General features: G+C 43.2%; 1 protein-coding gene and 1 long non-coding RNA gene across 6 annotated transcripts in view; one reads left to right on the forward strand and one right to left on the reverse strand.

Moving 5' to 3' along the window:
- Positions 1-27,333, forward strand: part of CRHBP (corticotropin releasing hormone binding protein) — an 85,511-nt gene that overhangs the window by 47,526 nt on the left and 10,652 nt on the right. The window contains exons 1-9 of one of the 5 annotated variants that reach the window (XM_011233091.3): positions 1,776-2,027; positions 2,523-2,579; positions 2,937-3,030; positions 3,300-3,457; positions 4,783-4,993; positions 6,872-7,020; positions 11,183-11,300; positions 13,028-13,095; positions 14,006-14,142. In XM_011233091.3, coding sequence (XP_011231393.2) covers positions 1,944-2,027; positions 2,523-2,579; positions 2,937-3,030; positions 3,300-3,457; positions 4,783-4,993; positions 6,872-7,020; positions 11,183-11,300; positions 13,028-13,095; positions 14,006-14,014 — 948 coding nt within the window. In that variant the 5' untranslated portion in view covers positions 1,776-1,943 and the 3' untranslated portion in view covers positions 14,015-14,142. Of the gene's footprint in view, positions 1-1,775; positions 2,028-2,092; positions 2,580-2,936; positions 3,031-3,299; positions 3,458-4,782; positions 4,994-6,871; positions 7,021-11,182; positions 11,301-13,027; positions 13,096-14,005; positions 14,790-16,109; positions 16,212-27,333 lie in introns of those variants that run through there. The other 4 variants (XR_004624102.1, XM_034656399.1, XM_034656400.1 and 1 more) reach the window with 4 other exon arrangements.
- LOC117801517 lies at positions 12,475-26,900 on the reverse strand. Its single transcript, XR_004624103.1, has 3 exons — positions 26,845-26,900; positions 22,622-22,750; positions 12,475-12,597 (listed from the first exon to the last, which is right to left on the reverse strand). It is a non-coding gene; the product is annotated as an uncharacterized LOC117801517 (long non-coding RNA).

Raw genomic sequence — 27,333 nt, forward strand, 5'->3', positions numbered from 1 at the left:
CCATTCCAGTAGGCATGAGGTGCTACCTCATTGGGATTTTGATTTGCACGTCCTTAATGATGAGTGATATTGAGCCTCTTCTCATGTATGTATGTTGGACATCTGTATGTCTTTGGAAAAATGTCTATTCAGCTCCTCTTCCCATTTTATTTTATTATTTTTTTAAGATTTCATTTTTAAGTCATCTCTACACCCAACATGGTGCTCGAACTTACGACCCCAGGATCCAGAGTTGCATGAGCCAGGCAGGTGTCCTCTGCCCATTTTTTAATCAGATTGTTTGTTTGTTTTGGATTGTTTGGGAGTTTTCTGATGTTGCCTTGTATGAGTTCTTTATATATTTTGGATATTAACCTCCTGTCAGATATCATTTGCAAATATCTTCTCCTGTTGTTACTCTTAATTTAAAAAAAAAAAAAAACAAGAAACAATTTCTACTGGCTTAGTAAATATTTACCAAGCTGATGAACACAACACATTTTGTGGAAATAAAGTTCATTGATATGTGATAATTTGTGGGTTGTTATATAAAATAGAATATTATCTATCTGTTGCTATGTCTGCCCTCATTTATCCCAGCTCTTCCTGCGTGCACTTCTTGAGGAGGAAACATGAATGCATGTTAGGAACATCATTGTTGGGGTGTGTGTGTGTGTGTGTGTGTGTGTGTGTGTGTGTGTGTGTGAAGGGGCACATTGGAGAAGATCATCTCCATGGTGATGCTACCAAAGCCAGACCCCCAAAGTGGGATAAACAGGAGTCTCCAAGCTGAGTCTGAGCTCAATCCTGGGAGCAAGCCAAGGCTATAGCTAGGTTGACAGAAAAGGAAAATGGGCCCACGGCATGTGGGATGAGTGTGCCTGAGCTTTCTGAGGCGCAAACAGGGAGGGAGAGAGGCCCGAAGATGGCCTGCCATGTTCGAGGCCAAGCAAGCTGGTGTTAAACCATTTTTTTCCTACTGTATTATTTCTCTCAGGTTTCTTTATACCCTCTCTGAAATTCAGACATCTAAACAGTCCCAAGGTGGGGAGAAGAACATGGTGGCCAGGGTTCATGACCTTTGGGTACCTTTCCCCTTCAGGCTCTCTGGTCTGAGGACTGTTTCCAAAATTGGAGTATGGTAAGAAGGCCTCCCAGTTAAACAACTAAGAGGCAGCCCCTTTAGAGCTCAAACAGTCTTAAATATGAAAATATCAGGTTCCAACACCACTAGGTAAATTACTGCTTAATTTTGAGTATTTATAAACTAAAAATACAACCATTTCCTTAAGTGAAAACTTGTATTATGGCCTTGTTATTTGTACTAATTTAATTAAGAAACCAAGCTAGGATCGTGCTTTCTATCAAGCAGAGAGAGGTAAAACACATGATGTCTTTAGAATTTTTAGTTGCCTTGCTTAGCACATAAACTGGAAAGCCAAAAGTTTAGCATCCCCATATTTCCCACAAATTTTGACATAAAGGGGAAGCAACTGTTGTCTATCTAATCAGCAAAGATACTTATTTCTGTATCTCTAAGTCATTTGTTTAGCCCCGTACATTTGCTGATAAGCAGTTATAATAAAGCTTGTGGACACTTCTTTCTACCAGATTATTAAATTAATCTAAGTATTTGGAGGTGTGAAATAGAATGACTTCATCTCTCACTGGTTCAGATGGATGCCAAGGTCATGGCCGCAGTTATCTGGCCCAGGAGTGTGTCCTACCATGTATGCATTTGGGCTAAATGCCAAAGCTCGGCGAAAATCCAGAAGTTCATAGATGCCTGAGTTAGCTTTCCATTAGAGAAATGCTTACAAGAAACTGGACGAGGATAAAGCAAAGACGAAGGGACTGAAAGAAAGCTTGAGTTGCATCATTGCCATCTCCTGCAAAATCAGACTTCAGCTTCTGTTCAGCTTCTGTTTGGAACTAAAAACACCTCATGTTTCTTCCTGAGAGGCATGAGCAATTGCATGAATACTGTATTCTCTGATAGTTTCCAGCATGATTCCATCCAAGGTTCTGTGACAAGCCTGCATGATAAGGTTACATGTGTTTGGGTATTTTATGCATGTGTGTAACTTTGTCATTTTGCTTCTCAACACCAAGAATTCCCTAAGTATCCACAGGAGAAGATAATTCAGCATTTGGCAGATCCAGCAAAATGCCCTCCTCTATTCTCTAGTCTTACCTCATTCTCTCTCCCACAGTTTAGTTCAGTAAGTTGTAAGTGCCTGAAATCATTCTTGGTGAATAATGCTGGACCACTCTGAAAATTTGTGGCTGAGAGGGGGACCCTCGTCATCAGCACGCACTTTGTCACTGAGACAGGGTAACCCATGGTTACTGAGCTCAGATCAGTTAAGGGACAGAGAGCCTCCCCTCCTCACTGCTCTATAAAAGAGACCCAGCAAAGGGACCCTACCAGCTTCTAGCTCTCAGCCTGGGCGAAGGTGTGGGAAGCAAAGCCTGAGACCTTCGGAGCCGAGCATACCAGCTGCAGAAGCAAGGCCAGCATGTCTCCTTCTTTCAAACTTCAGTGTCACTTCATTCTGATCTTCCTGATGGCTCTAAGAGGGGAGAACCGGTACCTAGAGGTGAGCGATCTCCAGACTGACCCATCACATCTTCTGTGTATGTGTCCAGCCTTGGGGGGTGGATAAGCTGCCTCAGCTCTCAGCCTTTGTTGGGCTTAGCTCTTTCTTCCCTATCTTTTGCCCTTTCTTTCTCCTGGTTTCCCCTAGACAGGTCTTCCTCCTGGTCTCTATGTCCTTCCCTGAGCCCCTGGGGATACCCTGGTCTGATGGAAAGGGCCTAAGACCTTTTCTTCTCTGGACGCGGGAGATGTATCCCGTCACTTTATTCTCTCTGCTGCGGGTCAGGGAGAGTGCCCCGCTGCCAGTCCCCTTTCCCACCTCTTGAACTTTTCCCGCCTGACTCATTTGCCTTGCCAGCTGCGGGAAGCGGCGGACCACGACCCTTTCCTGCTCTTCGGCGCCAACCTGAAGCGGGAGCTGGCGGGGGAGCCTGTGTACCGCCGCGCTCTGCGTGAGTCGGGGCTGCCGGCGCCCATCCACGGGCAGCGGGGAGGTGGCGAGCTTGGGCTCTGCGCTAGGGCAGGAGGTTCCGGGCATCGCCGGGGGTGGGGGAGCGCATCTCGGGGTCCGGCTGGAGACGGGAGGCGCGCCTGAGGCGGGCCGGGGAGTCGAGGCGCTGGGCGCGCAGCCCCGGGAGCGGGGCACGTGAGAGGGGCTGCCCGGGGCGGGCGCCTCGGTGGCCGCAGCCCCGGCCCGCCCGGCCCCACTGCTTTCCCGCAGGGTGCCTGGACATGCTGAGCCTCCCGGGCCAGTTCACCTTCACCGCCGACCGGCCGCAGCTGCACTGCGCCGCCTTCCTCATCGCGGAGCCGGAGGAGTTCATCACCATCCACTACGACCTGGTCTCCATAGACTGTCAGCGCGGCGACTTCCTGAAGGTGAGGTGACCCGGGCCGCGCCCGCCCTCCCCCGCGGGGCCGCGAAGGGGGGACGGGCCGGGGCGGGTGCCCAGCGTGGGGCTGCGGGGCGTGCAGCTAGTGCCCCAGCGGCAGAGGCGCTTCCCGGACCCGCGGCGGAGCGAGCCTCGCCCCCGCAGCCGAGGGCCTGCAGCCTCACCCCGCGCGTTGCTTTAACTTCCCCTCCGTGCGCTCCCGGGACCGGCGCTTCCAAAGACTTGAACTTGCGCCGTGGAGCGCTGTGTTAGATGAAAAATGATACAAGCTAAGTGGCACCGCCGCTCGGGCCGCCTAGAGGGCCCCGCAGCTGAGGAGGCCGGCCCGCGTCTGTGTGGAGCTGTTGCAGGCTCGCGGAGGCCGTCCTCCGTGCCCGGTGACCCGATGGGAAGCAGTAGGGCTCTGGGGCTGGCACGGAGGCTGAGAGCCGTCTACCGTCGGAGGCAGCTGGGAGGCGAGGGCAAGTCCCCCAGCCTTACCACATGCCCACTCCCAGTCGTGTCGCTGAGTCTGACCGTCAGCTGTCCCGTTACACTGATCATGATTAGAATGTCCCCGTCAGGCTCCTTAGAGGGAGACTAGTCTGGTGAAGTCATCTGTAGCTGGTGAGTTTGCTAATGTGAACTAGGTTGGACTCATTCAGTTGGAGACCTGTGGTGATTTTACGAGTACTGTCAGTAGACTCTGTCCTTTTATCTAACCACAAAGGTTGACAAAGTGAAGGGAAGGAAGTCCTAAGTGGTACAACCGCCATCGCTGTCTGAGTGTTGAACTAGTTCTTGATAGTTTACTATGAAATCAGAGTTACAAAATGAGGTCAGTGGGCGCATTACAGCCTTCGGCAGGTAGGGAAAGCTGCTGCTCCAGTTGTTTCCTTTTGCTAGTTTTGAGATATTTTGTTAATATGTCAATAAGGAGAAGGAAGAGACAAGCTGAAATCCAAATTATGCTGGTGTGGAATTCTTCTGAAGATGGGGTGTGTGGAAAATGTGACCAAGACAAAAATGTGTATTGTCTATAGTTTCATTTACCAAGGAGGCTGAAATTATAAAATAGAGTATAATAAAGTTTACTTACTTTGGATACTTCAAGGTTTATGAAGAAAAAAATCATTAAGAGTAATATTTGCAAACAACCTTCATAGTCAAAATACATACAGATGGAAAGCAAGTGGGCAAGGGAGTTCAGGTTGTCAGTTGCCAACTTATGACTGAAGGCTCATTGCTAGATAACTTTACCCCCCTTTCAACACACTGTGACTTCAGGAGTTGGTGGAAATGATCATCTGTGTCTGTGTTTTTTGTCGGAAGGTATTTGATGGTTGGATTCTCAAGGGAGAGAAGTTTCCCAGTTCCCAGGATCATCCTCTCGCCACAACTGAGCGGTACATAGATTTCTGTGACAGTGGTCTTAGCCGAAGGAGCATCAGATCGTCCCAGAACGTGGCCATGATCTTCTTCCGGGTTCATGAACCAGGAAATGGATTCACCTTCACCATAAAGACAGACCCCAACCTCTTTCGTAAGTGGACTCCCTCTCAGTGGGAAGGCAGGACTTGGAGGGAGTGTCAGATATGCATTTCAAAGGTAGTGGGATTGCACCAGACTTAAGAAATTTGAAGTGAGGTGATTTGAACAGAAAGTCTTTTGTCATTAGAAATGACCTAAAGGGGGGCACCTGGGTGGCACAGCGGTTAAGCCTCAGGGCGTGATCAGAGCCCCACATCAGGCTTTTCCTCTATGAGCCTGCTTCTTCCTCTCCCACTCCCCCTGCTTGTGTTCCCTCTCTCGCTGGCTGTCTCTATCTCTGTCGAATAAATAAATTAAAAAATCTTAAAAAAAAAATTAAAAAAAAAAAAAGAAATGACCTAAAGGATATTTCCTATTCATTACTCTGAAAATCAATTCACAGTTTTTAATTTATTTCCCAGGCTAGGTAGGATATTAATTTTTGGTGGGTAGAATTTTATTTTTTTCTTTAGTCTGTTTCTGATCTTCTGAGGCACTATAATGGATTCAGTGACGAACTTTAATCCCTCTGAGTCATTCCATTGATCTGGGATTAGTTTGAGGAAACAGATCTGAAGTTGCCATCTTAGAGATATTTAGGCAAAGGCTCTATCTGGGATGAGATAGGCAGATTTCATGTCTTAAGCAGAGGGTTGGACCGAGGGACCTCAACATTGCTTTCTAATTCAGAGCACGACACTCTAACTTATTTCATTTCTGTTGGTTACACACATAGATGCTATAAAGCTGAACAGCCCAGGCCTAAAACATGTTATTCTAGTCAAAATGAGTTCGTTCATCTGCTTATTGTTTTTCTCCACTAAAAGAAAAGAAAATTTTTTTTAATCGGGAAAGAAAAAATCACTCATTTTTAGCTGCATACAATAGTATTAACACTTCAAATGGTGGAAGAATGGGGTTTAATCTGCCAAAGAATAATGTATTGATTTACCTTCCAATTTTTATTAAAAAAAAAAAAAGCGCCCCCCCCCCGCCAAGTCCATTTTTGAGGACTGGAGCAGAATAACCCTAGAAAGCAACATGAAATGTTTCTCCTATATTTTGTGTGGTTGAAAGTCAGAAATCTTCTAGAATCACGAAGGGATTTCAGTTCTTTTTGAAATTAAGTGTAATTTAAACATAGGAAGGAGGAAGAGGTAGTTCTTACCTATTCTGGTCAATCGGAAATCTTTGGCCCATGATCAGCAAAACTCTGATACTTCTAGTTTCATAGGTAGGGGAATAAATTTATTATAAGTCTAGATTTGAGATAAAAAACAATCAGAAAGTCTTAGATAGGGCTAAACACTATGTTTAAAAATATTTTACCTTTTAGTCAATTTACCACTTAACACCCAGCAAATATTTATTCAGATATAAGCTTGCTTTCTATTTTTCTCAGACTATTTTGTAACTGTTTTTTTATTTATTGACTTCATTATTTTAAAAATATCATTATGGTTCCAAGTTCAGTGAACAAGGGTTTCAGGCAGGCAGGGTTTGAGTTCTGGCCTCATCTTTGAGCTTTTATTTTTCTAGATTTACAGCTCGAACTTGGACCCTAGTTAATGAAGTGTTTCCAGAACTTCTACAAGCTAGTGTTGTTTGACTGATTATTAATGTATGTCTTACGATTGTTGTAAACAAGGTAACTCCTTGAGATTGAGATTAGAAGCCCCTTGCTGCCTGTGACCTTCTGACAATGTCCATACATCACTGGTGACTTATATCTCCTTGACTGCTTCCTGACTCCAAACTGCCCTTGTGATGATACCTATTGTCCCGGAATAGACCTAGACCATGAATAGGAGCCTAGAATAAGGATGGGATAAATTTCTGTAAAAACCCAGCATACCAAATAGTGAAAATGTGATTTTGTTTTTCCACAAAGCCTGCAATGCGATTTCTCAGACCCCCAGTGGAAGGTTCACCCTGGTTGTCCCGCACCTGCGTCGCAACTGCAGCTTCTCCATAATTTATCCTGTGGTGATCAAAATATCGGATCTCACCCTGGGACACTTACATGGTCGGCAGTTAAAGGTAAGTTGCTTTCTTACTTCCTGATCATTTACTAAGGCCACGGCTTTATCAGAGGAGGAGAAAGCATACAGGGCAGACGTGGACATTAGCAAAATGCGGGCGTATGTCCTTCTGTTGACTGTCAGTCCCACATGTGCTTTGCCCTTGCTGCTTTGATGAAAGCCCCCTTCTATTTCCCTTACGCTGCATGTTGCAAACTCAGGTGCCCCTTCTGATTACTTGAATACTTCTCTTGTGATGTAAGAAATGTTTTCAATTGGGAAAGTTGTGGCATATAATTACAATTGAACTCTCTTGTACTTGCCTCTTTTACAAAAATTCTCTCCTAGCAGAACCTAGTGTGAGTCATCGACACAGCTGTTTTTCTGATTATTGGAATTTTTTGTGACATGAAGGCAGTATCTCGGTGACAGAGCTGTGTGATGGAGGAACACTAAGTGTAGCACAAAATACAAAATTGGAGTTTTATATTACAAAATACAGTAAAGTTTTGAAGATTTCTTTTACATTACATTTTTTAAAGATTTTATTTATTTGTCAGAGAGAGAGAAAGAGAGAGGGAGTGAGCACAAGCAGGGGGCACGGCAGGCAGCGGGGAACCTGCAGAGCAGGGAGCCCAATGCCAACCTGGATCCCAGGACCCCGGGATCGTGACCTGAGCCGAAGGCAGACGCTTAACCGACTGAGCCACCCAGGCATCTCTTTTTTACATTACATTTAATTCAGTACATTTTGCATGAAAATATTAGTTGAGAGTCTCCATCAATCTTTATTTCCATGAACTTCTATATGGATTTTACAATTAATGCTGAGCTTGACCACATTTTTTTGGGGGGGGGTGGACTTCCAGCTTCTTCGCTCTGAGTCATTCTCATTTCCTTTCACTTTCTCATATTCCTAGGTTAAGATATCTCATATATTTCCTGACATCAAAGACAGTCATTGTTCCTAATCAGGCAGATTTCAGTGAAAACCAAATAAATAGGAGGAGCACTGAAAAAAGGTGTATATCTAATTTCCATGAAGCCCTAATTTCATGGGCCAGTGCCTTTTTTTTTTTTTTTTTTGGTTGATTGGGCCTTAGTGGAAGAATAATCCTTTGATAAAGACCAGAATAATCAGCTGTCTTTGGCATAGCCCTCTTGGCCTGAGATTGTTTGTATGTCAGTCCTGATGTATACCATGGCAAGCATGATCCCAGGTTGGGAGAGCTGCACTTTAATTGTTCTTGGCTGTGAGGAGTAATCTTGGTGTTTCCTTTTGAAAAAGTGTCGAAGTCTGCAGTGTTTTAGGCATCTATTCTTTTACAAAATAGTTTTTGAGTGCTTCCTATGTGCAAGGCACTATTCTAGATGCTGGAAATGAGCAAGAAGCAACACAGGTCCGCTCACATGGAACCTGCTTTCTAGTGGTTTGAGATAAGCAGAAGTGTAATGCATTCGAAATAGTGATAAGTGTCCAGCAGAAGATGAGGCAGAGTGCTGTGATAGACAAGGGAGTGGGTGGGGGGAGCTCCTTGAGGTAAGGTGGTCAGGAAAGAAAACCTCAGAGAAGGAGACGTTTGAAGTAAAATGTGAGTGATAGGTAGGAAGGATCCAGAAGCCACTGCAAGAGCCGGGAACACGGGACAGTAATGCAGAGGCTCGGGGGGGGATGGGCTTGCTGGGTTCTAGAAATACAAAGAAAGAAAGGTAGGGGCACCTGGGTGGCTCGTAGTTAAGTGTCTGTCTTCAGCTCAGGTCATGATCCCAGCGTCTTGGGATTGAGTCCTGAGTCTGGCTCCCTGCTCAGCAGGAAGCCTGCTTCTTCCTCTCCCACTCCCCTTGCTTGTGTTCCCTCTCTTGCTGTCTCTCTGTCAAATAAATAAATAAAATCTTAAAAAAAAAAAAAGGAAGGAAGGTAGGTAGAGCTGGGGTGATATTGGACAGCATCAGGGAGAAGGGCAGAGCCTGGGTGTGGAGAGCCCAGCAAGGCATAAGAAGGAGTTTGAGTTTATTCTAAGTGCAGCGGGGAAACCACTGAAGGGGTACAGGCAGGAAAGCGACATAATCCATTTGATTATGCTCAGGTCCAGTGAGGGTGGTTGGGAATTGCTGACCTCATGACCAAATTAATTACCAAGGTCCACAGTGGGAGGGAGACAATTACGTAAAGACTGTTCTGGCTGGTGAATGGGCTGTGGGAGCCAGAGTGGTGCAGGGAGGGCCATTGTCACAGTCTAGGCAAGAGATAGTAGCAGCATTGTCCAGGGAGCTAGAACCTCAACAGAGAAACCTGGGGGATCATTACTGAGGAGCTGAACACAGCAGGGAGTGAGGTACTTCTCATTCCTAAGAATAGCTGAGAGGTTTGGGACGAGCAGAGCGAAGTCATTGAACGTTAAGGAACAGGTGTATCCAAACTTCTTTGTGTCTGTTTGGATCCCCTCATTTTAGCTCCTACTTCTTCCCAACTTCCTTACTTCCCATTTCTCTCTCTGGGCCCTGCCATTTTCCCTTCATCACCTCCTGCTGAAATTTAGAACCTGAAGAACCAAGTGGAAAGTTTAGTCTTAAGAGATGTTCCCCCTGGACATCCTCTCCTGAAGGGAAAGGCAATTAAGATTTCTTTCCTTCACCTCTCATTCAGCTCTTCATACAAGAACATAAGCTGTGTACACAGGAAGGCTAATTAAGCCTCTGTTTCATTATTGGATGAAATTATGTATAGAGCATCTAAGCATAGGACCCAGGATGTGGTAGGCGCTTAAAAAAAAAATGTATGTCCCCACCCCTTCCTTGTATTAGCCAAACCGTTGGTGTTATATATTATTTCCTAATTTGTTGTTTAGTTGTAGTTGCATTTCAGTGTCTTCTAGATGTTTGAATGTGTGTGTTTATGTGTGTGTATTCAACATTTTCTATTTTATTTTATTTTTTAAAGATTTTATTTATTCATTTGAGAGAGAGAAAACACAAGCAGGGAGAGGGGCAGAGGGAGAAGGAGAAGCAGACACCCCACTGACCAGGGAGCCCAACGTGGGGCTCGATCCCAAGACCCCGGGGTCATGACCTGAGCTGAAGGCGGAAACTTAACTGACTGAGCCACCCAGGTGCCCCTAACATTTTCTATTTTAGATGTTCCCCATGTGGCAGAGTCTGCCTGGTTCACTTCTGAGCACCGTGCTGCTCTGCACTAGATCTCGCGGTAGTCTGCCTCAGTGAAGATCACAGGCAAAACTGGCCATGTAATCATGGGGACAGTGCAAGATGAAAATGTGCAGGCCCTGATTTTAGCACTGTTAGGAATTTCAGGGTGTGACAGCAGATCCTTAAACCAAGCACAAGGCCCTTGTAAGTATGGGCCCTGTGGGCACAGGGGACCATGCTGACAAGGCCAGCAGCCCTGATCACACAAGATGGGTGGCCCAAAGTGCAACCTTTGGGACTGAGAGTGGCTGCTTTATTTTTGTGGGAAAGTGAAATGTAGGAATTGCTGTGGACAAGGCAATGTGGAAAGGATGAAGGGAAGTGGAAAACAGTTACAGTGGATTACATTCTGCAATACATTCTGGTTTTGAGTAGCTTGAAATAAGTTTGTTTTAGTAGGGAGGAGAAAGACACTGGTAACTCTACCTACCTTGAGCCCCGGAAGTAGGCTTCTCCTTTCTTAGAACTCATCTAAATGCCCATTAGTAGAAATGATAAGGATTGTCCCAAGAGCAGGAGAAGTCCTTTCTAAAGAAGAGGAAAAGAGGTGAGTTGAAGGAAAAAGTGATATGAAAGCCCTATTTATAAATACTGACTGCATGCATTAAAAAATTCCAATAATTCTGTATGTCCAAATGATTTAAAAAGCAAAGCATTTTCAGATTCAATTTTCATTCATTTTATGTGGAGTTTACAGATTCCCGTTTCATCATTCCAGTCCTTGAGATCATGACATTTTTTTTTAATGCACACACATTTGAAGAAAGTGATTACTCAACTGACGTAGGAGCATTTCTTATGATTTTTTTCCTTATAAACGTCTTTTCATTTCCGGAGTCCCGGATGTTCAATTAAACGGCACCGCCAACATGTCAGTGGCTGATTGAGTGAATTCACCAACTTGCGGTTGGTCAAATGGTTCGACTTCTGTAACTGGTTGAAATATATCTTTCTCTGCTGCTTTATTCTCTTAGAACCCCTCAGCAGGTTGTGGGGGAATAGGAGACTTTGTGGAGCTGCTGGGAGGACCTGGGCTGGACCCTTCCAAGATGATGCCTTTGGCTGACCTCTGCTATTCCTTTCACGGCCCTGGTGAGATATTTCTTTGATTAGTATTTATCAGCCTGTCAAGATTCCTTAAAAAAAACTTGATACTTCCTTAAATAAAACACCTCAGATTTTTTTATACATGGAAAGCAAGTTCCACCCAAAACACTTGGATTTTGCACCTTGGGCCAATGTAAGGATTTTTACATTTGAGCATATGTATGGTTATCAAGAAAGCATTACCAGTGTGTCTAACACTGGGAGAGGAACCACTGAAGAAAGAAGGGTGCGTGTTTAAGGTTGGCCCTAAGAAAACCGTGAAAATGACAGTTTTTATGTTCTGTGCTCCTTCCACCTTTTTTTTTTCCCTTCCACCTTCTTGAAGGTGTCTGCTTTCATCCTCTAGAGACCAAAGAGTTTACTAACCGAAAACTATGTTTTGAATAGATGTATCATCAATTTTAGTAAGAGTATAATAATAAAGTAATATCTTTTTTAAGTAATGGAGAAATATCTAAATAACTTTTCCATATATATGTATATGTGTGTATTACTCTTAGTACATAAATTAAAAAGTGGTATGCTTCATTAGAAATTCTCAGAACTGTTGATGTCCCCAACTTCTAGGGGCAAAGCCAGCCTCTGAAAGACCAGTACAAAAACAGAAATACATTCTGAAACCTAAAAATGGTCACTGGCAATGAAAGAGCAGTTGAATGCACAGCATGCCGAACAGAACCAGATATTCTTTGTGAAGGATCAGTGAGGATTTTCCATTGGATAATGGTCAGGTGGGGGTGAGGGTGGCTGGGAATTGCTGGTTTAAACTGTCAGTGCATGTGGCTTTTCTCGCCTCTTACTGTGTTCTCTGAAGCACTGGATCCTTCCATGCAGGAGGGCACCTGTGAGGAGATGCATTTGCTCTGGGTAAGAAGAGTAGATTAAGGTCTAAAGAATACTTGTGCCTTGAATTTAGGTAATTGAAGCCAGAGTAATTTTGGCACAGTTATGTCAGATAATAAGTAAATCAGGTACACATTAACAAATGCAGCACGTTATATATATTAAAGTTTAGAGTAAGATCAAAAAAAGAATAATCTTCCAAATCATTTAAAGAAAATTAAATTTGGACCTCCTCAAAGGAGCTTAACCTAGACTCCTGGGTACTTATATAAAAACAGTTATAGGATTTATATTTGTTATGTTTAGTAATTGACTTACCTCAAATATCTGGCTGTTTTACTTCTCTTGAACCCAGGCATAGGTTTGTGAAATACCTGTTATGCAATAATAATGCTAGTGTTTCTCAGGATGTAGGCCTGACAGAGACAAAGCAGGTAGGCTGGGGGGAAAATAGACAAAATTAAAACAGCAGAAAAAATGATCGTTGGGCAGATAAATCTCACCTCAGGAGCCAGCTTGACAGTGGAGAAATAAAAGAAATTTTTGATAGAACTACTATGAGTTTCAATGTACGATTGTTTAGTCACATCTGCACTAGAATGCATAAACATTGCCAGATGCTTAGACAAATAATAAAATTTTAAAAAAATAATGAATAAGATTGGATTTAAGAGAAGTAAGGATATCAAAAGCCATTCCATATAAGAAGCACTGAAAAAATGAGAGAAAAGGTACAGGTGAGCAATAGAACAAAAACAAGTATATTAGTGTATATCTAAACTATGCAAATAATTTTTTTGCTTATATGTAAACAGAGTTATTACCTAAGCTCAGAAAATAATAAACAGGTGATTTTTTTTTTTTTTTAGTCGACATAAAATCCAGCAGTTCCGTCCATCCTCTAGCCCTGCCCACTAAATGGCACTTGCATCCTCAGGTAACAACTAAAAACTGCCCCTGCAAATTTCCAACCTGTCCCTAGAGGGCGGCACTGCTCCTGCTGAGAACGCTGAGCTAGCGCAGAGGTGCAGTGTAGACAGCCGGCTTGCCTTCCCTGCCTTTACCAGGGAAGCCTTGCAGGTAGGAGAACATGAAAAGTGCAAAGAGACATCTTACTGCCTCTGTTAAATAACAAAAATTCAACCGAATGGATTTTAAAGATCTTGTTGGCTTTATTAAACAATTCATGAATCGGGCAGCGTTCCATCTAACAGGTAGAGGGGTCTCCAAGGCATTGTACCAAATAGAAGGTTCTTATAGAAGGTGGGGCAAGAAATTTGGCAAAAGAAAAATATTATTCCAGACAAGGCCACTTTCCTTTACGGGGAAAGCAAGGTGTCTTGTCATGCGGATCACCTCATCCTCCTTTTGGGGGATGGAGAGGGCGCCTGTAGCTGACTCATTGACACTGATAGAAAAATTCCTGACTGACTGGTTAAGGCTACCCTTCCAGGGGAGGTTGAAATTACAATAACATTAGGTATTAAGCCCCAGTTTCATACCTTGGTCTAAAGGACACCATTTTGGGCCTGTGATTTTCTTTCTTTTCTCCGCCCCCCCTCCTCTGTGATTTCTCTTTTTAACTCCTCTTTCCAGCCACTTTTATTTGGCTAGCAGTGTTTTTGCGCATGAGGAAAACTGAGTTCACTTTCAGTATTCTATAGTTATTATATATTGTAATAAAAATGAAAACAGAATGTTTCACCTGATGGCCGGTGCATGGTTTGACTATGTGAGAGGAAGCTACATCCCCTCACTTTCTTTGTGTTTAAATGGTCTTATCAATGGAAATGGTTTGCATGGTTTCTAACCTTCAGGGAAACTTTTACTTTTTTCATGAATTATAGCCCAAATGAAAATTGGCTGTGACAACACGGTGGTGCGCATGGTCTCCAGCGGAAAGCACATGAATCGTGTGACTTTTGAGTACCGCCAGCTGGAACCATATGAACTGGAAAACCCAAGTGGAAACAGTATCCAAGAAATCTGTCTGTCTAGTGTTTGAGTAACCAACCCCAGTGATTTACATGCTGCTAGCTAAGTGAGTTTTTAATGGCTATTATATATGATTTTGATGACCAGCTAGTTAAAAGCCTTTCATACCAGCCAGTATTCCCAGGCTTGAGCACACATTAGACACTCAACACACACACACACACACACACGCCCGTGTGTGCATACGCACACATTAATTTTTGTACTTCGCTTCTTTTTCACTGTAATAAATGAATGACCACATGGCAGCAAATAACCCACCTTTGGTAGAAAAACAGTTTTCTGTAATTCTTTGGTATGCTACAAACCTGAACTGGTAAGAGAAGCACAAAGCAATGGACAATAAGAAATTGTATCTCCAAAAAAAAGTTGTATCTCCAGGGAAAATGCCATAAAGAAATTAAAATGGTGGTGTTCATATCAGTCCTAGAGCAGAAAACAGTTGAATGTCTGTGTATACCAAAGTAGTTGTGTCTGTTTGTTTTCTGTTTGTTATTCTGTTTATAGTAGGCAATAACTATAGCTATTATTTATTGATTTGTAGCATCTTGCTTCTAACAAAACTTTGTAGCATGGAAAAATTTTCCACCCACAAATACAAACTTGAATAAATATATCAGAATGTTGGCACCTTGACATTGTGCTTTGCTTTCCTGAGTAGTCCCCTCCTTTACTACCATCAGAAAATAAGGTTCTCGTTGTGAAGCAGAACGAAATGCTGAGCTAAATCATTTTAGATTTTTTTTTTAAGATTTTATTTATTTATTTGACAGAGAGAGAGAGACAGCCAGCGAGAGAAGGAACACAAGCAGGGGGAGTGGGAGAGGAAGAAGCAGGCTCCCAGCGGAGGAGCCTGACGTGGTGCTCGATCCCAGAACTCTAGGATCACACCCTGAGCTGAAAGAAGATGCTTAATAACTGAGCCACCCAGGCGCCCCTCATTTTAGACTTCTTACAGCCAGTAGAACTCTGGGCCACTGGAGTAGAATTATTTATTTATTTATTTTTTATTTTTATTTTTTTAAAGATTTTTTATTTATTTATTTGACAGAGATAGAGGCAGCCAGCGAGAANTAGAGACAGCCAGCAAGAATGGGAACACAAGCAGGGGGAGTGGGAGAGGAAGAAGCAGGCTCACAGCAGAGGAGCCTGATGTGGGGCTCGATCCCATAACGCCGGGATCGCCCTGAGCTGAAGGCAGACGCTAAACCGCTGTGCCACTCAGGCGCCCCTGGAGTAGAATTATTTAGAGCAAAAGCGTTTGCATAAACAACACTAACTAGTTCAGAAAGCCTTTTTCCACTGTCCTCCAAGAGAACTGAGAGTACATGTTTTTGTCCCAGTGGGGTGTTTCTCAACAAGAACAGCCAGGGCCTTACAGCTCTCATAGACATTTGCAGATATTGGAGGACTTCTTTGGTACGGAGGGCAATTTACTGTTGACTAAGACTTGTCCACATTTGGCTGGAGACTAATCATATGGTCTACAAAAGACAGCTTGGGGCCAAAAATGAGGTCCTGAGCAAAAAAAGAAATACTCCTCAGTGAACTCTTTTCTTTGGATTAGTGGATAGAAGCTGCAAACTCTACCACAACTAATGGGCTGATTATGATTCCTGAAACATATTTAATATAATGGTCATTTTATAATGTACTAGAATCCCATACACTGGGCTTATTAACACAATTTGAAAAACAGACAGAAAAACTACTGATTGAGGGTGCTAAAAATACCCAGAATTTAGCACAAATTTGGCTCAGTAGGTATTTCGCAAAGAGTGAATTAATGCCTGACTGGATGAATGGGTGGACGGATGAATAAATGGTAGGATAAAGGCCGGGATGAATGAATAAATGCCTGGATGAATAGAATTCCTGGTTAGTTATATAAGACATTGGATTTCTCATTTCCTAGAAAATAAGTTCTGTGAAGTTGAACCCTTTTCTTTTTCACAGTCCCTTTAGCAACCTAAGAATGAATGCAGTGACATCACTGTCAGCAGTTTCTGGCTTTTAACCCTCATGATCCTGTATGCTGAGTACAGAAAATGGCCTGAGGTAAGGAGGCGAGTATTTTATCGTGGCCCTTAGGACAACCTGCTTTTATTCCTAAGGGACAGTATGCAAGTGAGTCAACCTCACGGCACTAAAACGGGGAGGACTCTCGCCCTTCTAATGCTGACAGTTTGCATTTGTTCCTTCGTGACATATTTTACTTCAAAGCTTATCACCGCACCAGAGCACACATTCCTTAAGAGTACAGCCCCTCCAGTGAACTGTCCAAGACATTCTTTGGATACCCATGTCTTAGTCTTCATTCTAAAAGGATGGGGCAGTTCTCTGGAAGCAAAATGGTGGATGAGATCTCTGGGGAGCGTTACATGGTGGGTCCTCACTGGCACCTTCACTAAATGAGTAAGATGTTATCTGAAATTCTGGTCAAATTTGACTTTCTCAGATAGCAGTATACATACTGGGTAAAGTCACTGACTCTGGAGCCAGACCTCTGCCACTCACTTGAGCAAGTTACGTATAAGCCTCCCTGCTCAGCTTTTAATCTGTAAAACTGGGGTAATAAAGGTACCTCCTTCAAATAAACATTTGTGTCAAGATTAAGTGGTTAAATATATATTGAAGCCCAAGAACTATGTCTTGTACATGTCAGCTGTCACTTTTAATTACTGTTTATCACTTATAAGCAAGTTTGCCACCCCATACTGTTAATAAGGCATTTGCTCTGCTCTCTGAAGGGTTTGTACTGATTCATTGCCCTTTTTCATCCCAGGACGTTTGTGAGGAAGCTGGGGTTAGTTCGGGTTGTTGTCTGTGAGTGGGACACAGAGGATGAAGTTACTGGTAACGTTTGAGGGTGGATCATGTCAGGCCTGGACAGGTTCCCATGAGCTTCTCCGGCTAGTTGAACCCCGTCTGTAGGCTCTGCACATCTCTAGGACCATTCCTGACCTCGGTCAGGAGGAATTTAGATAGCTCTTGTCCAGCATTCTGGTCATGAAGGAGTCTCCTCACAAATATTCTGTCCTGGCTCTTTACCTTGGTGTGCAGCCCTCAGCCCTGTGCTGTAACCCCGCTGCTCTGGGTTATCTCACTCTAGGTAGAGATGCCTGACCGGGCTCTTATCCTCCACTCCTAGCCCTGGGTCTTCCTGAATACTCATTAGGTGACTCGGGCTCTGCTACGGATCACTGGATTCCCAAATTCCTCCTGCCTCCATGTGCGGCGTTCTGAGCATTTTTGCTCCTAAGTGTTATGCCACCATGCCTGTCCTCTCCTCTGAACACTCTTCCCCTTCCTGCCTCTACTGCTTACTGTTGGTGAAGTACATGCATCTGCCTGTGACAATGACTTTCCCCGACTCTGAAGCAGCATGTCTTCTTCACCTCCAACCTCTTCCTGGTCCTGTTGCTTCATTTAAGAGCATAGGGCAGAAATGCTGTTGTGTTCACCAAAAGCCATTTTTTCTACCCCCCTAAATATACAGCTAGACTACAATTTCCAGCCTCCCTTATAGTTAGGTTTGGTCATGTGACTGAATTTTGCCTAAGGAATGTGGGTAAAATAATGTCCAAACCTCATGTGATCCTCCATGCCCTCTCTCTCCTCTGTTACCTACTGGCAAGATACCAAGGTTTTAACAGAGGAATCCAAGACCATACAAGAAGACAGAGCCGTAGGATGCAGATCCTGGGTCCCTGAGTGACCCCATGGAAGGCTGCCTGTTGAGCAGGAATCAGACTTTGTGTGAATGAGAAGTACATTTTTATTACCTGAAGTTACTGAGATGATGATGATGATGGTGATGATGATGATGATGATTTGGGTATAGCATTGAGTGTTACCATAGTTCATACAAGGGGCTTGCTATTCTCCGGTTCTCAGCTATCCTCTAACTTTCCCATCAGGTTTTGTTGCAGCTATCCAGACAGGCCTGATCTCATTGTCTTCCGGAGAAAGATACCTCAAATGTGCATCTGTGATCTCACAAACACCAAGGGTTAACTGAAATCATTGTGTCCAACTTTTCCATATGCCTTAAAGGATCTTGTAAGAACACCGATTCTTAGACTAGACCCCTTTGAAAATTTGACAGAAGCTACAGATAATTTCTCAGAGGGAAAAAAAAAAAGCCCAATATACATAAGAACACCCCCAAATTTCTGAGAATTCACAGGACCCTGAAGTACATCCAAGGTTTCAGGATAAGAATCCCTACTTCAGGAGTAAATAATGGATCAAAGTAATTTAAAAGTAATTTTCTTTAAATGTTTTATTTATTTATTTGAGAGAGAGCATAAGCAGTGGGGAGGGATAAAGGGAGAGGGAGAAGCAGACTCCCCACTGAGCAGGGAGCCCAATGTGGGACTTGATTCCAGGACCCTGGGATCATGACCTGAGCTGAAGGCAGACGCTTAACTGACTGAGCCCCCCAGGCGCCCCATAAAAGTAGTTGTTAAACCAGTCTTCTCAAACTGGGCTGTGCTCTCTTCAGTGTTAGTTGAAAACATTCATTGGTTAATTCAGCTGTCAAATAAGTCCATAATACCAACTTAATGTTTCTGCTTCTGTATTTAATTATTTAATTTTGCCTTTTACTACTTTTTCTGGACTGTTAGATAGTTTTTCCGAAGGGAGGAAATACATTTGATACAGGACAAATTTTTGTGATATTCTTCCAGATTCTTCTCTTTCAACTTAAGATTTTCTTAAGTTTCTTGCCATTTTAATAGGTAGGCAATGTTGCCAGCCTTTGCCTGCAAAGTAGAAAGAAAGAAAGAAAGAAAGAAAGAAAGAAAGAAAGAAAGATCTGATGGACAGGATTTATTGGTAGGCAATTTGTGTGCTTAACAACACCTGATAGAGAATTGTGGCGAGGAGCTCCTATTATAGGGTAATCACATGAAATTATATCCGAATACACTCTTATCTGTTCAGTGTGGTATTTCAGAAGAGAGAAATGCCTTTGCATGTTCAAATAAGCAGACTGAATGGCTTCAACTCTCATCAGTCATTTATAATGATTACCATCGATTTATCTCTCTGCGTTTAAATGTTTTTTCTTCATGTGTTAAGACAAACTATGCGAAGAGAGAAACAGGCAAAAGAGGAAATCCGGGTAAGAGTAAAAAGGCTTGATTTGAAGGTTTGAAAACATAATGAAAATAAAGGTCTCCTAATCGGACTCTGGGCTTTGCTCTTGGTAGCGACAGTGTAGTCAATCCCTCTGCAGCTGAAAAATTGAAAATGAGAAGTGTTTTGTGCTTCAAGTATTTAATGCCAATACTAGGACATACAGATGGATAGGCTAGAGAGAACTGCCATCTTTGTGAATAGATGGGTTATGAGATACAGGGTTTCCTAGGAGTTAGATGTACTCCTCTCTGCTGACTTTCCTCCCCTCTCCAGGTTTGTAAAGTGTAAGAACATGTGTCCTGTGTTATAAATGGTTCTGAAGTAATCAAGCTGGGCAAAGCACAAGACCATATGATGGCTGTCTGTGTGGTATGATTTGAGGGACAGCAAAAAACCACTTGACTGAGAATATCATCCAAATTTGCACCTTTGAAATCCTTCTCCTTTGGTTCTTTAGAATGCTTTTTAGTTTATTTGTTTGTTTGGTTGGTTGGGTTTTTGTGGGTTTTCTTGAGAGAGAGAGAGAGTACACGAGAGTGGAGGGTGGGGGGCTGGGGGCGGGGAGAGGCAGAGGGAGAGAGAGAATCTTAAGCAGGCTCCATGCTCAGCACAGAGTCTAATGTGGGGCTCAATCTCAAGACCCTGACATCATGATCTGAGCCGAAATCAAGAGTTGGCCACTTAACTGACTGAGCCATACACCCCTAGTATGTATTTTTAATTGAGCAAGTAATTCATAAGTTCTCTGTTGCTTTTCAAACCATGTAGAGGTAATTAGTTAACGAAATAACTTAGAAATCAGTAATTAAAGTGACCATTTAAGATACTACTAAGCATTAGAAGGTGACATAGAATTGGCAGGTAAGCTTTGAATAAAGGAGAGTGTGGTATATGGAATTAAGAGTATAAGATACTGAGAAGAGGATACAGACTCACATGAATGCCCAATTAAGGCCCTTGGGAAAGCCAGAAAGGAACTGATGAAACCACTAGCTGACCGAGAATCTATAGGGGGAAGCCAAAGAAAGCTTGCTGGGGAGTTGGGGATATTGTCAAAGACAAATTTAGTATACTTCGTTAGTTTTGCCTAGGACCAGCTTGGAGTGCAGTCTTGCCCATGTAGAATGGATAGACCAGAGATGCAGCTTTAGAAACAAGATCTAGTCCTATGACAGCAGGCATGGTAATGGGGGGTAGAGGGAAGGAAGCTAGACTTCAGAACCAGACCTGAGTTCTAATTCAACCACTAATCATCCATGTGCCCTTGAGCAAGTCATTTTACCTCACATGTAAAGTATAAACAGGAGCACACACCTCTTTAAATAGCTTCTGTAAGTGTCAAGTACCATTCTAGGCACATGCCGGACATTATATCTTTCCTAGAAAGGTTGTTTATCAGTCAAGGCTTTGGCTATGTAATTTCATCTTAGATGCTGTGAAGAAGTGTGCTATTTAAAGGAAATAGGAGGTGGCTTTTCTATTTTTATTTAAAAAAATTTTTTTTTTAAGTTTTGTTTAAGTAATCTCTACTCCCAACATGGGGCTCAAACTCACGACCCCAAGATCAAGAGTCACATGCTCTGGGGTGCCTGAGAGGCTCAGTTAAGCGTCTGCCTTCGTCTCAGGTCATGATCCCCGGGGGCCTGGGGTTGAGCCCTGCATTGGGCTCCTTGCTCAGCGGGGAGCCTGCTTCTCCCTCTCCCTCTGCCGCTCCCCCTGCTTGTGCTCTCTCTCTCTCTGTCAAATGAATAAATAAAATCTTTAGCGATAAAAAAAAAAAGAAAAGAAAGTCGCATACTCTTCTGACTGAGCCAGCCAGGCACCCCAAGAGGTGACTCTTTCAAGGGATGAGTATTTGGTAAAAGGAAAATAGCTGATTGTTTTTATAACATCAAATTGTTATATGTATTTTTTCTTAGAATGACCTTCCTGCTATGGTATTTATTCATCAATTTATTAAAATGGGGTGGTTCAGGGGTGCCTGGCCAGCTCAGTTGGAAGAACATGTGACTCTTGATCTCGTGGTCGTGAGTTTGAGCCCCACGTTGGGTGTAGAGATTACATAAACGTATTTAAAAAATGGGGTTTCTCATTTGTGAGGTTCATAAAGGTTGCTATCTGCTCTGTGAAAGCCGATCTTCCACCCATCCTGTCCTTACAGAAACCTCTCCAATTCTTCCCTCTCCTGGCCTTCCTAGTGAAAAACAACTTGCTTACATTGAGTGCCCATTAAGGGACCCTGAAATGTCAACCACAGGATAACGGTAGGAAGGGGTGAGGCAGGTATCACTTTCTATAAAGCCACAAAACAAAGAAACCACAAACCTCTCTAAGATGGGCAAGCATTAAGAAAATGTTTGGCTTTATTATTAATTTAAGGAATAACAAAAGGTAATGTTTACTGGATACTCAATTTGTACCTTGCACTCTTCTACAAACTTCCAATGAGACAGGACTTTTCAACCTATCTCCAGTTTACAGATGGAGAAACCAAAGCAGAAAGAAGTGAAAGTAGGTTGCCTCAAATCACACAGAAAGTGCTACAGCCAGGATGCAGACTCCAGTGGTCTGGTATCAAAGCTCGACCACCATTTTACGGCACCACGCTGCTAGAGACTGTTGCTAGACCAGAATATGAAACACTGCTTTCACAGAGGGTTTCTGCCTGCGTAGCAGAGACATCTAAAGCTTTCTGGTCCTTATTCCTTTATAAAACACACCATTCACATGGATTTTAAGGCATTTGAGGATTTTATAACAAATCAGTTCCCAGTTCCAGTTCTCAGAGTGGCCAAATGTGACAGCTAATATTTTGTGTCAACTTGGATAGGTCGGGATACCCTGATATTTGGTCAAACACTTGTCAGGATGTAGCTGTAAAGGTATTTTTTTTATATGAGATGAACATTTACATCAGTAGACTTTGAGTAAAGCAGATTACTTTCCATAATCGGATGGGCCTCATCCAATCAGTTGAAGGTCCTAAGAGAAAAAAGATGGAGATCCCCTGAGGAAGAGGGAACCAACTGGTTCTATTTTTCTAGTGATACCCAGCACACTAAATACTACTAGTTTTTTTTTTTTCTTTTAAAATCTTTCCCTTGTACCAAAGCCATAGTGTGCTGTAAGCAAAGCCGTTGTTAAATCACTGGTTACCAACAAAGGGTCTGAGGTGATTATGTCTTTTTTTTCCTCCACATAGTCCCATGACTTCCCAGTCACAATTAAACTGACTTTCACATACAGGAGCACAAAAGGACAAAGGAATGGATGCCAACAGATTTATTAGCACCTTCCCCACATCACCTCTGTCCACTTACCTGAGAGGCAGGTGTCGAAGACGGCAAGGGCCAAAGTAAAGCCCAGTTCTCACCCAAATAAACTACCTCTGAAAAGGAAGTCCAAAATAAAAATGGCGTGAGATGTCATCGTTCCGTTCTTAGGAGGAACTGTAGAAAGAGCAACAGTTACACAGACACTTAAGATTATGTCTACGTAAATTCCAGGCAATATTCTAATTATTACCCATGTTAATTAAATGTTATCACTTAACATTCATGATTAACAAAAGTTTTCTGGCTGTTGTCAAATCTTAAGTGAAAAGCTTTTAGCTTCCTTCATTTCTTATCAATGAAACCAATTCGGAAGACTCTTTCAAAGCAGTGTCTTTAAGTGGAAAGGACTCCCTCATGCATGAATGAACAATGTGTTTCCTCAGGCCACTCATGAAATGTGCTCTATCCAGGATTGCAGAAACATCTGGGATGTATATAATAAGAGGAGAACATTATGGGGGGAAAAACTCAGAAGATTCATTTTTTAAATTTATTCTTTATATTTTTTTTTGAGAGAAGGACTGCGTAGGGGAGAAGGGGCAGAGGGAGAGAGAGAATCTTAATCAGGCTCCATGGCCAGTGCAGAGCCTGACACCGGGCTCAGTGTCACGACCTTGAGATCATAACCTGAGCTGAAATCAAGAGTCAGACACAACAGACTGAGCCACTCAGGCGCCCCTGAAGATTCATTTTCTAAAATGTAATAAATTTAAGAAATGAAGGAAAGACAGTAAAATATAAAGCTCAGTGGATGAGTTTGATAGTCGTTTGGACAAGATGAGAAAATCAGTTCTGGAAGAAGTTGGGAGGTATGGAGGGTGGAACGGGATGCCCTGACGTACATCTGGGGGGGGGCACTGCATATTAGGTGTTTTGTTTCTCCTCGTTCTAAAAGATTAATATTCTCAGATACTTTGCGGATTTTTGAAAAATAGTTCTCTTGAAATTTACTATCTCAAAAAGTGATGTTGATAAGGATGCTGTGAGGAACTGACCACTTGTATTAGTTAAATGCATGGAGGTGAACAAAACTAACAATTCAGGTAACCCCTCTGCTATGGACGGGTTTGTGGCCCCCCCTGGGATTCGTATGTTGAATCCTCATCCGCAGTGTGATGGTACTTTGAGATGGGGCCTTTGGGAGGTGATTGGTGTTCGTGCCCTTATAAAAGTCGCTTGAAAAAGCTCCCCTGCCCCTCCTGCCACATGAGGTCAGTGAGAAGGTGGCTCTCACCAGATCCTGAATCTGCTGGCGCTATGATCTTGGGTCCCAGCCTCCAGCGCTGTGAGATACAAGTATTTGTTGCTTATAAGCCATCCAATTTATGGTGTTTTTGTTGTAACAGCCCAAGCAGACTAACTCTCCCAAGCCTGATCCATTTGCTAATTCCCCTTGAAGTCATTTTGTAAAGTATCTCAGTTCTTCGTTTCACTTCTTTATGTACGTAGATTTTCATTTAAATGATACCCAGATTTTTGTCTAGCACATTCTTTTTTTAAATTTTTTAAAACGATTTTATTTATTTATTTGAGAGAGAGAGAGAACAAGTGGTGGGAGGAGCAGAGGGGGAGAGAGAGAGGGGCAGACTCCGCTGCTGAGCAGCGGGGCTCAATCCCAGGATCCGGGAGATGACCTGAGTCACCCAGGCGCCCCACATTCTTTTAGTCTCAGAATTTACTTCTCTATAGAATAATGAATCTAAGATTATTCGGTGTTTATTAGGTACTAACTGATTGTAAAGTGGTTTGCATTCACATATTATCTCATTTCATCTTAAAACATTCACAGAGGAGGTAGTATTATTATCCTCATTTTACCAATTAAGACACTGAGGAAGAAGGAGGTTCAGACATTTACCCAAGGTCATACAGCTACCCATTCATAATGGAAAACAATTCACATTCCTTTGTCGAGGTTAATTCATGGCAACAATGACTCATTTTATTCCTAATTATCAATTATCAATCATTCTTTTGTACAACCTGTTTTACAGCCCCAGCTTTCCTCTTCCATTACAATGCATTACAATGTTCCATCCTCCCTTCCCCTAAATTAAAAAAGCACAAAGTCTGGTAAAAAAAAAAAAATCTAGGTGGTTGAATGGGTTTGATTTTATTATTTGCTTCTTAACGGAAAGATCTGGGTCATTTCCCTCATTTTTCATTTCATCTTAATTTTAAGACCCGGTTTGTGGTATCTCATATGTCTGCTAGGAATGAAGGAAAGTCCTTCAAACTGGGTGTTTTGACTATCAGAACATTTTCATAATGATCCTTAGGTTAAGGTGTAGACCAGAAGTCATCCCTGATGAATAAGAAGCAAGAGCGTGACCCTCTGTCCTGGCTAAAAGATGTAAAACTTGCTTTTTGAACATTCCTTTGGCAAAGTTTCCAGGCACTATTTCTAGAACAAAAGCCTCCTCCATTTGGTGCTGCAGAAATATGGTGCCTGGTTCACTGACAGGAGTCTCCCAGCTGACTGGGTGAGCCCAGAGTCCAAGAAACGGATCTCCTAAAACTAGACAGGGCACAAGAAAAGCCTGGGGACCAAATACCTGGCACCACTTAGAAACTTATATTTATGATAAACTTAGTCTGAATTACCAAGAATTCCTCTTACTGTGGAAAACAGTGACTGTTTTCCACTTAAAAAAAAAATCTTATCAGGCCACCTAGGCTAGTCAAAAAAAGGGGTGGGGGCGCCTGGGTGGCGCAGGTGTTAAGCGTCTGCCTTCGGCTCAGGGCGTGATCCCGGGGTTCGGGGATCGAGTCCCACATCGGGCTCCTTCGCTGGGAGCCTGCTTATTCTTCTCCCACTCCCCTGCTGTGTTCCCTCTTTCGCTGGCTGTCTCTCTGTCACATAAATAAATAAAATCTTTAAAAAAAAAAAAAAAGGGGGTGTCTCCGAATGTAGGCCACTGCAGGTGATGTTATTACCTAAAGGAAAATTCTGTATTTGGCAGTGCTTCTTAAACTTCAATGTGAATGTGACTCTCCCATGGATCTTATCAAAGATAGATTCTGATTCGGGAGGGAATCTGAGATTTTGCATTTTTTTTTATTAGGTTGGTCACCGAACGTACATCATTAGTTTTCGATGTAGTGTTCCATGATTCATTGTTTGGTTATAACACCCAGTGCTCCGTGCAATATGTGCCCTCCTTAATACCCATCACCGGGCTAGCCCATCCCCCCACCCCGAGATTTTGCATTTCTAACAGCTCCCAGGTGAGGCTGATGCTCCTGGTCCTGAACCCCTATGGAGAAATGTATGGAGAAAGGAGATCACTTTTCTTGTTTGTTGTTGTTGTTGTTTTTTGAGAGAGTGCACATGCACAAGAGAGCATGGAGGGGGAAGGGGCAGGGGGAGAGAGAGAGAATCTTAAGCAGGCTTCATGCCCAGTGTGGACCTGGACACAGGGCTCCATATCATGACCATGAGATCACGACCTGGCTGAAATCAGGAGTTGGAAGCTTAGCAGACTGAGCCACCCAGGCGCCCCGGGAGATCACCTTTCCACCGTAGCTAGCCCGTGGTCGGCTTATTTGTTTTTCCTTTTCCTGAAGGCTCGTGCTGTACAATAAAAGCTACTTCACTTTCTTTCCACCTTGTCACTTGTGTTTGGAGCAATACAATGAAAGGGCAAGCTGTAACTTGTGAACAGCAGACACATTAATAAAAGAAAGCTCCAGAGGGAGAACTCATGACCAGCCTGTTGCCATGACGCCAGGTTAAAGACACTGCGCTGGAAGAGTGATTCTCCCTGGAGCAGGTATCAAGTGACACCATCTTAATTACCCGTGGAAAAGACTGCCCCTTTCCCCGCACACAATTATTTCCTGATCGATACCCCTGTCTTGTTAAGTACACTTTCTGACCATTTATATCCAAACATCCGATACACCTTGCCTGAGAAGGAGAACTACCTTCTCAGTTATCGCTACGCATCAGCAGCCCCAACCCACAGCACACGCCTGTGTAGCTAGTCTGAATTGTTTGAAACTCTTCATTATTTGTTATGCCTCAGTGACTCTTGACTACAGATGGAGAAATAAGAAGGGCACACAACGTCCCTTCTAGCAACTTCTTTTATGCTTGCAGATAAAGTCTCTGTTTGGGGGCAGGAAGGAGGTTTGTCTCCAGCCCTCTCTGAGGCATCTCCCGACCTTGGTCCCCTGCCACTCGCCCTCCTCACCACCCTACTCACTTCACTTTTGGTCGTGGCCCACAGGACTCGGGGATGGTTGTCCCATCTGACACCTGATGAGATGTGGGTTTGGAGGGCAGTGCAGCTCTCACTTCCCCTCTTGGTTCTCTGTTTTACTTCCCTCCATAACATCACCATGCTGTGTTGAAATTTTCATTAATGAGTGTCCTGGGCCGAATAATGTCCCCTTAAATTAATTTCTACCAGGAACCTCAGAATGGAATCTTGCCTGGAAATAGAGTCTTTGTGGATGTAATTGGTTAAGACGAGGTCACAGTCAGTTAGGATGAGCCCCAATCCAATCACTGGCGTCCTTCTAAGAGGAAAGGACACACACATACTCGAGAGGGCCATGTGACAGTGGAGACGGAGATTGGATGCAAGCCAAGGAATTCCAAAGAGTGCCAGCAACCATCAGAAGTGAGGAAAAGACAAGGAAGGATTCTCCCCTGAGCCTTTAGAGGGAGCATGGCCAGTAACATGATTTCA

This window comes from Ailuropoda melanoleuca, chromosome 3 (genome assembly GCF_002007445.2).
Source record: "Ailuropoda melanoleuca isolate Jingjing chromosome 3, ASM200744v2, whole genome shotgun sequence".
Lineage (NCBI taxonomy): Eukaryota > Metazoa > Chordata > Mammalia > Carnivora > Ursidae > Ailuropoda > Ailuropoda melanoleuca.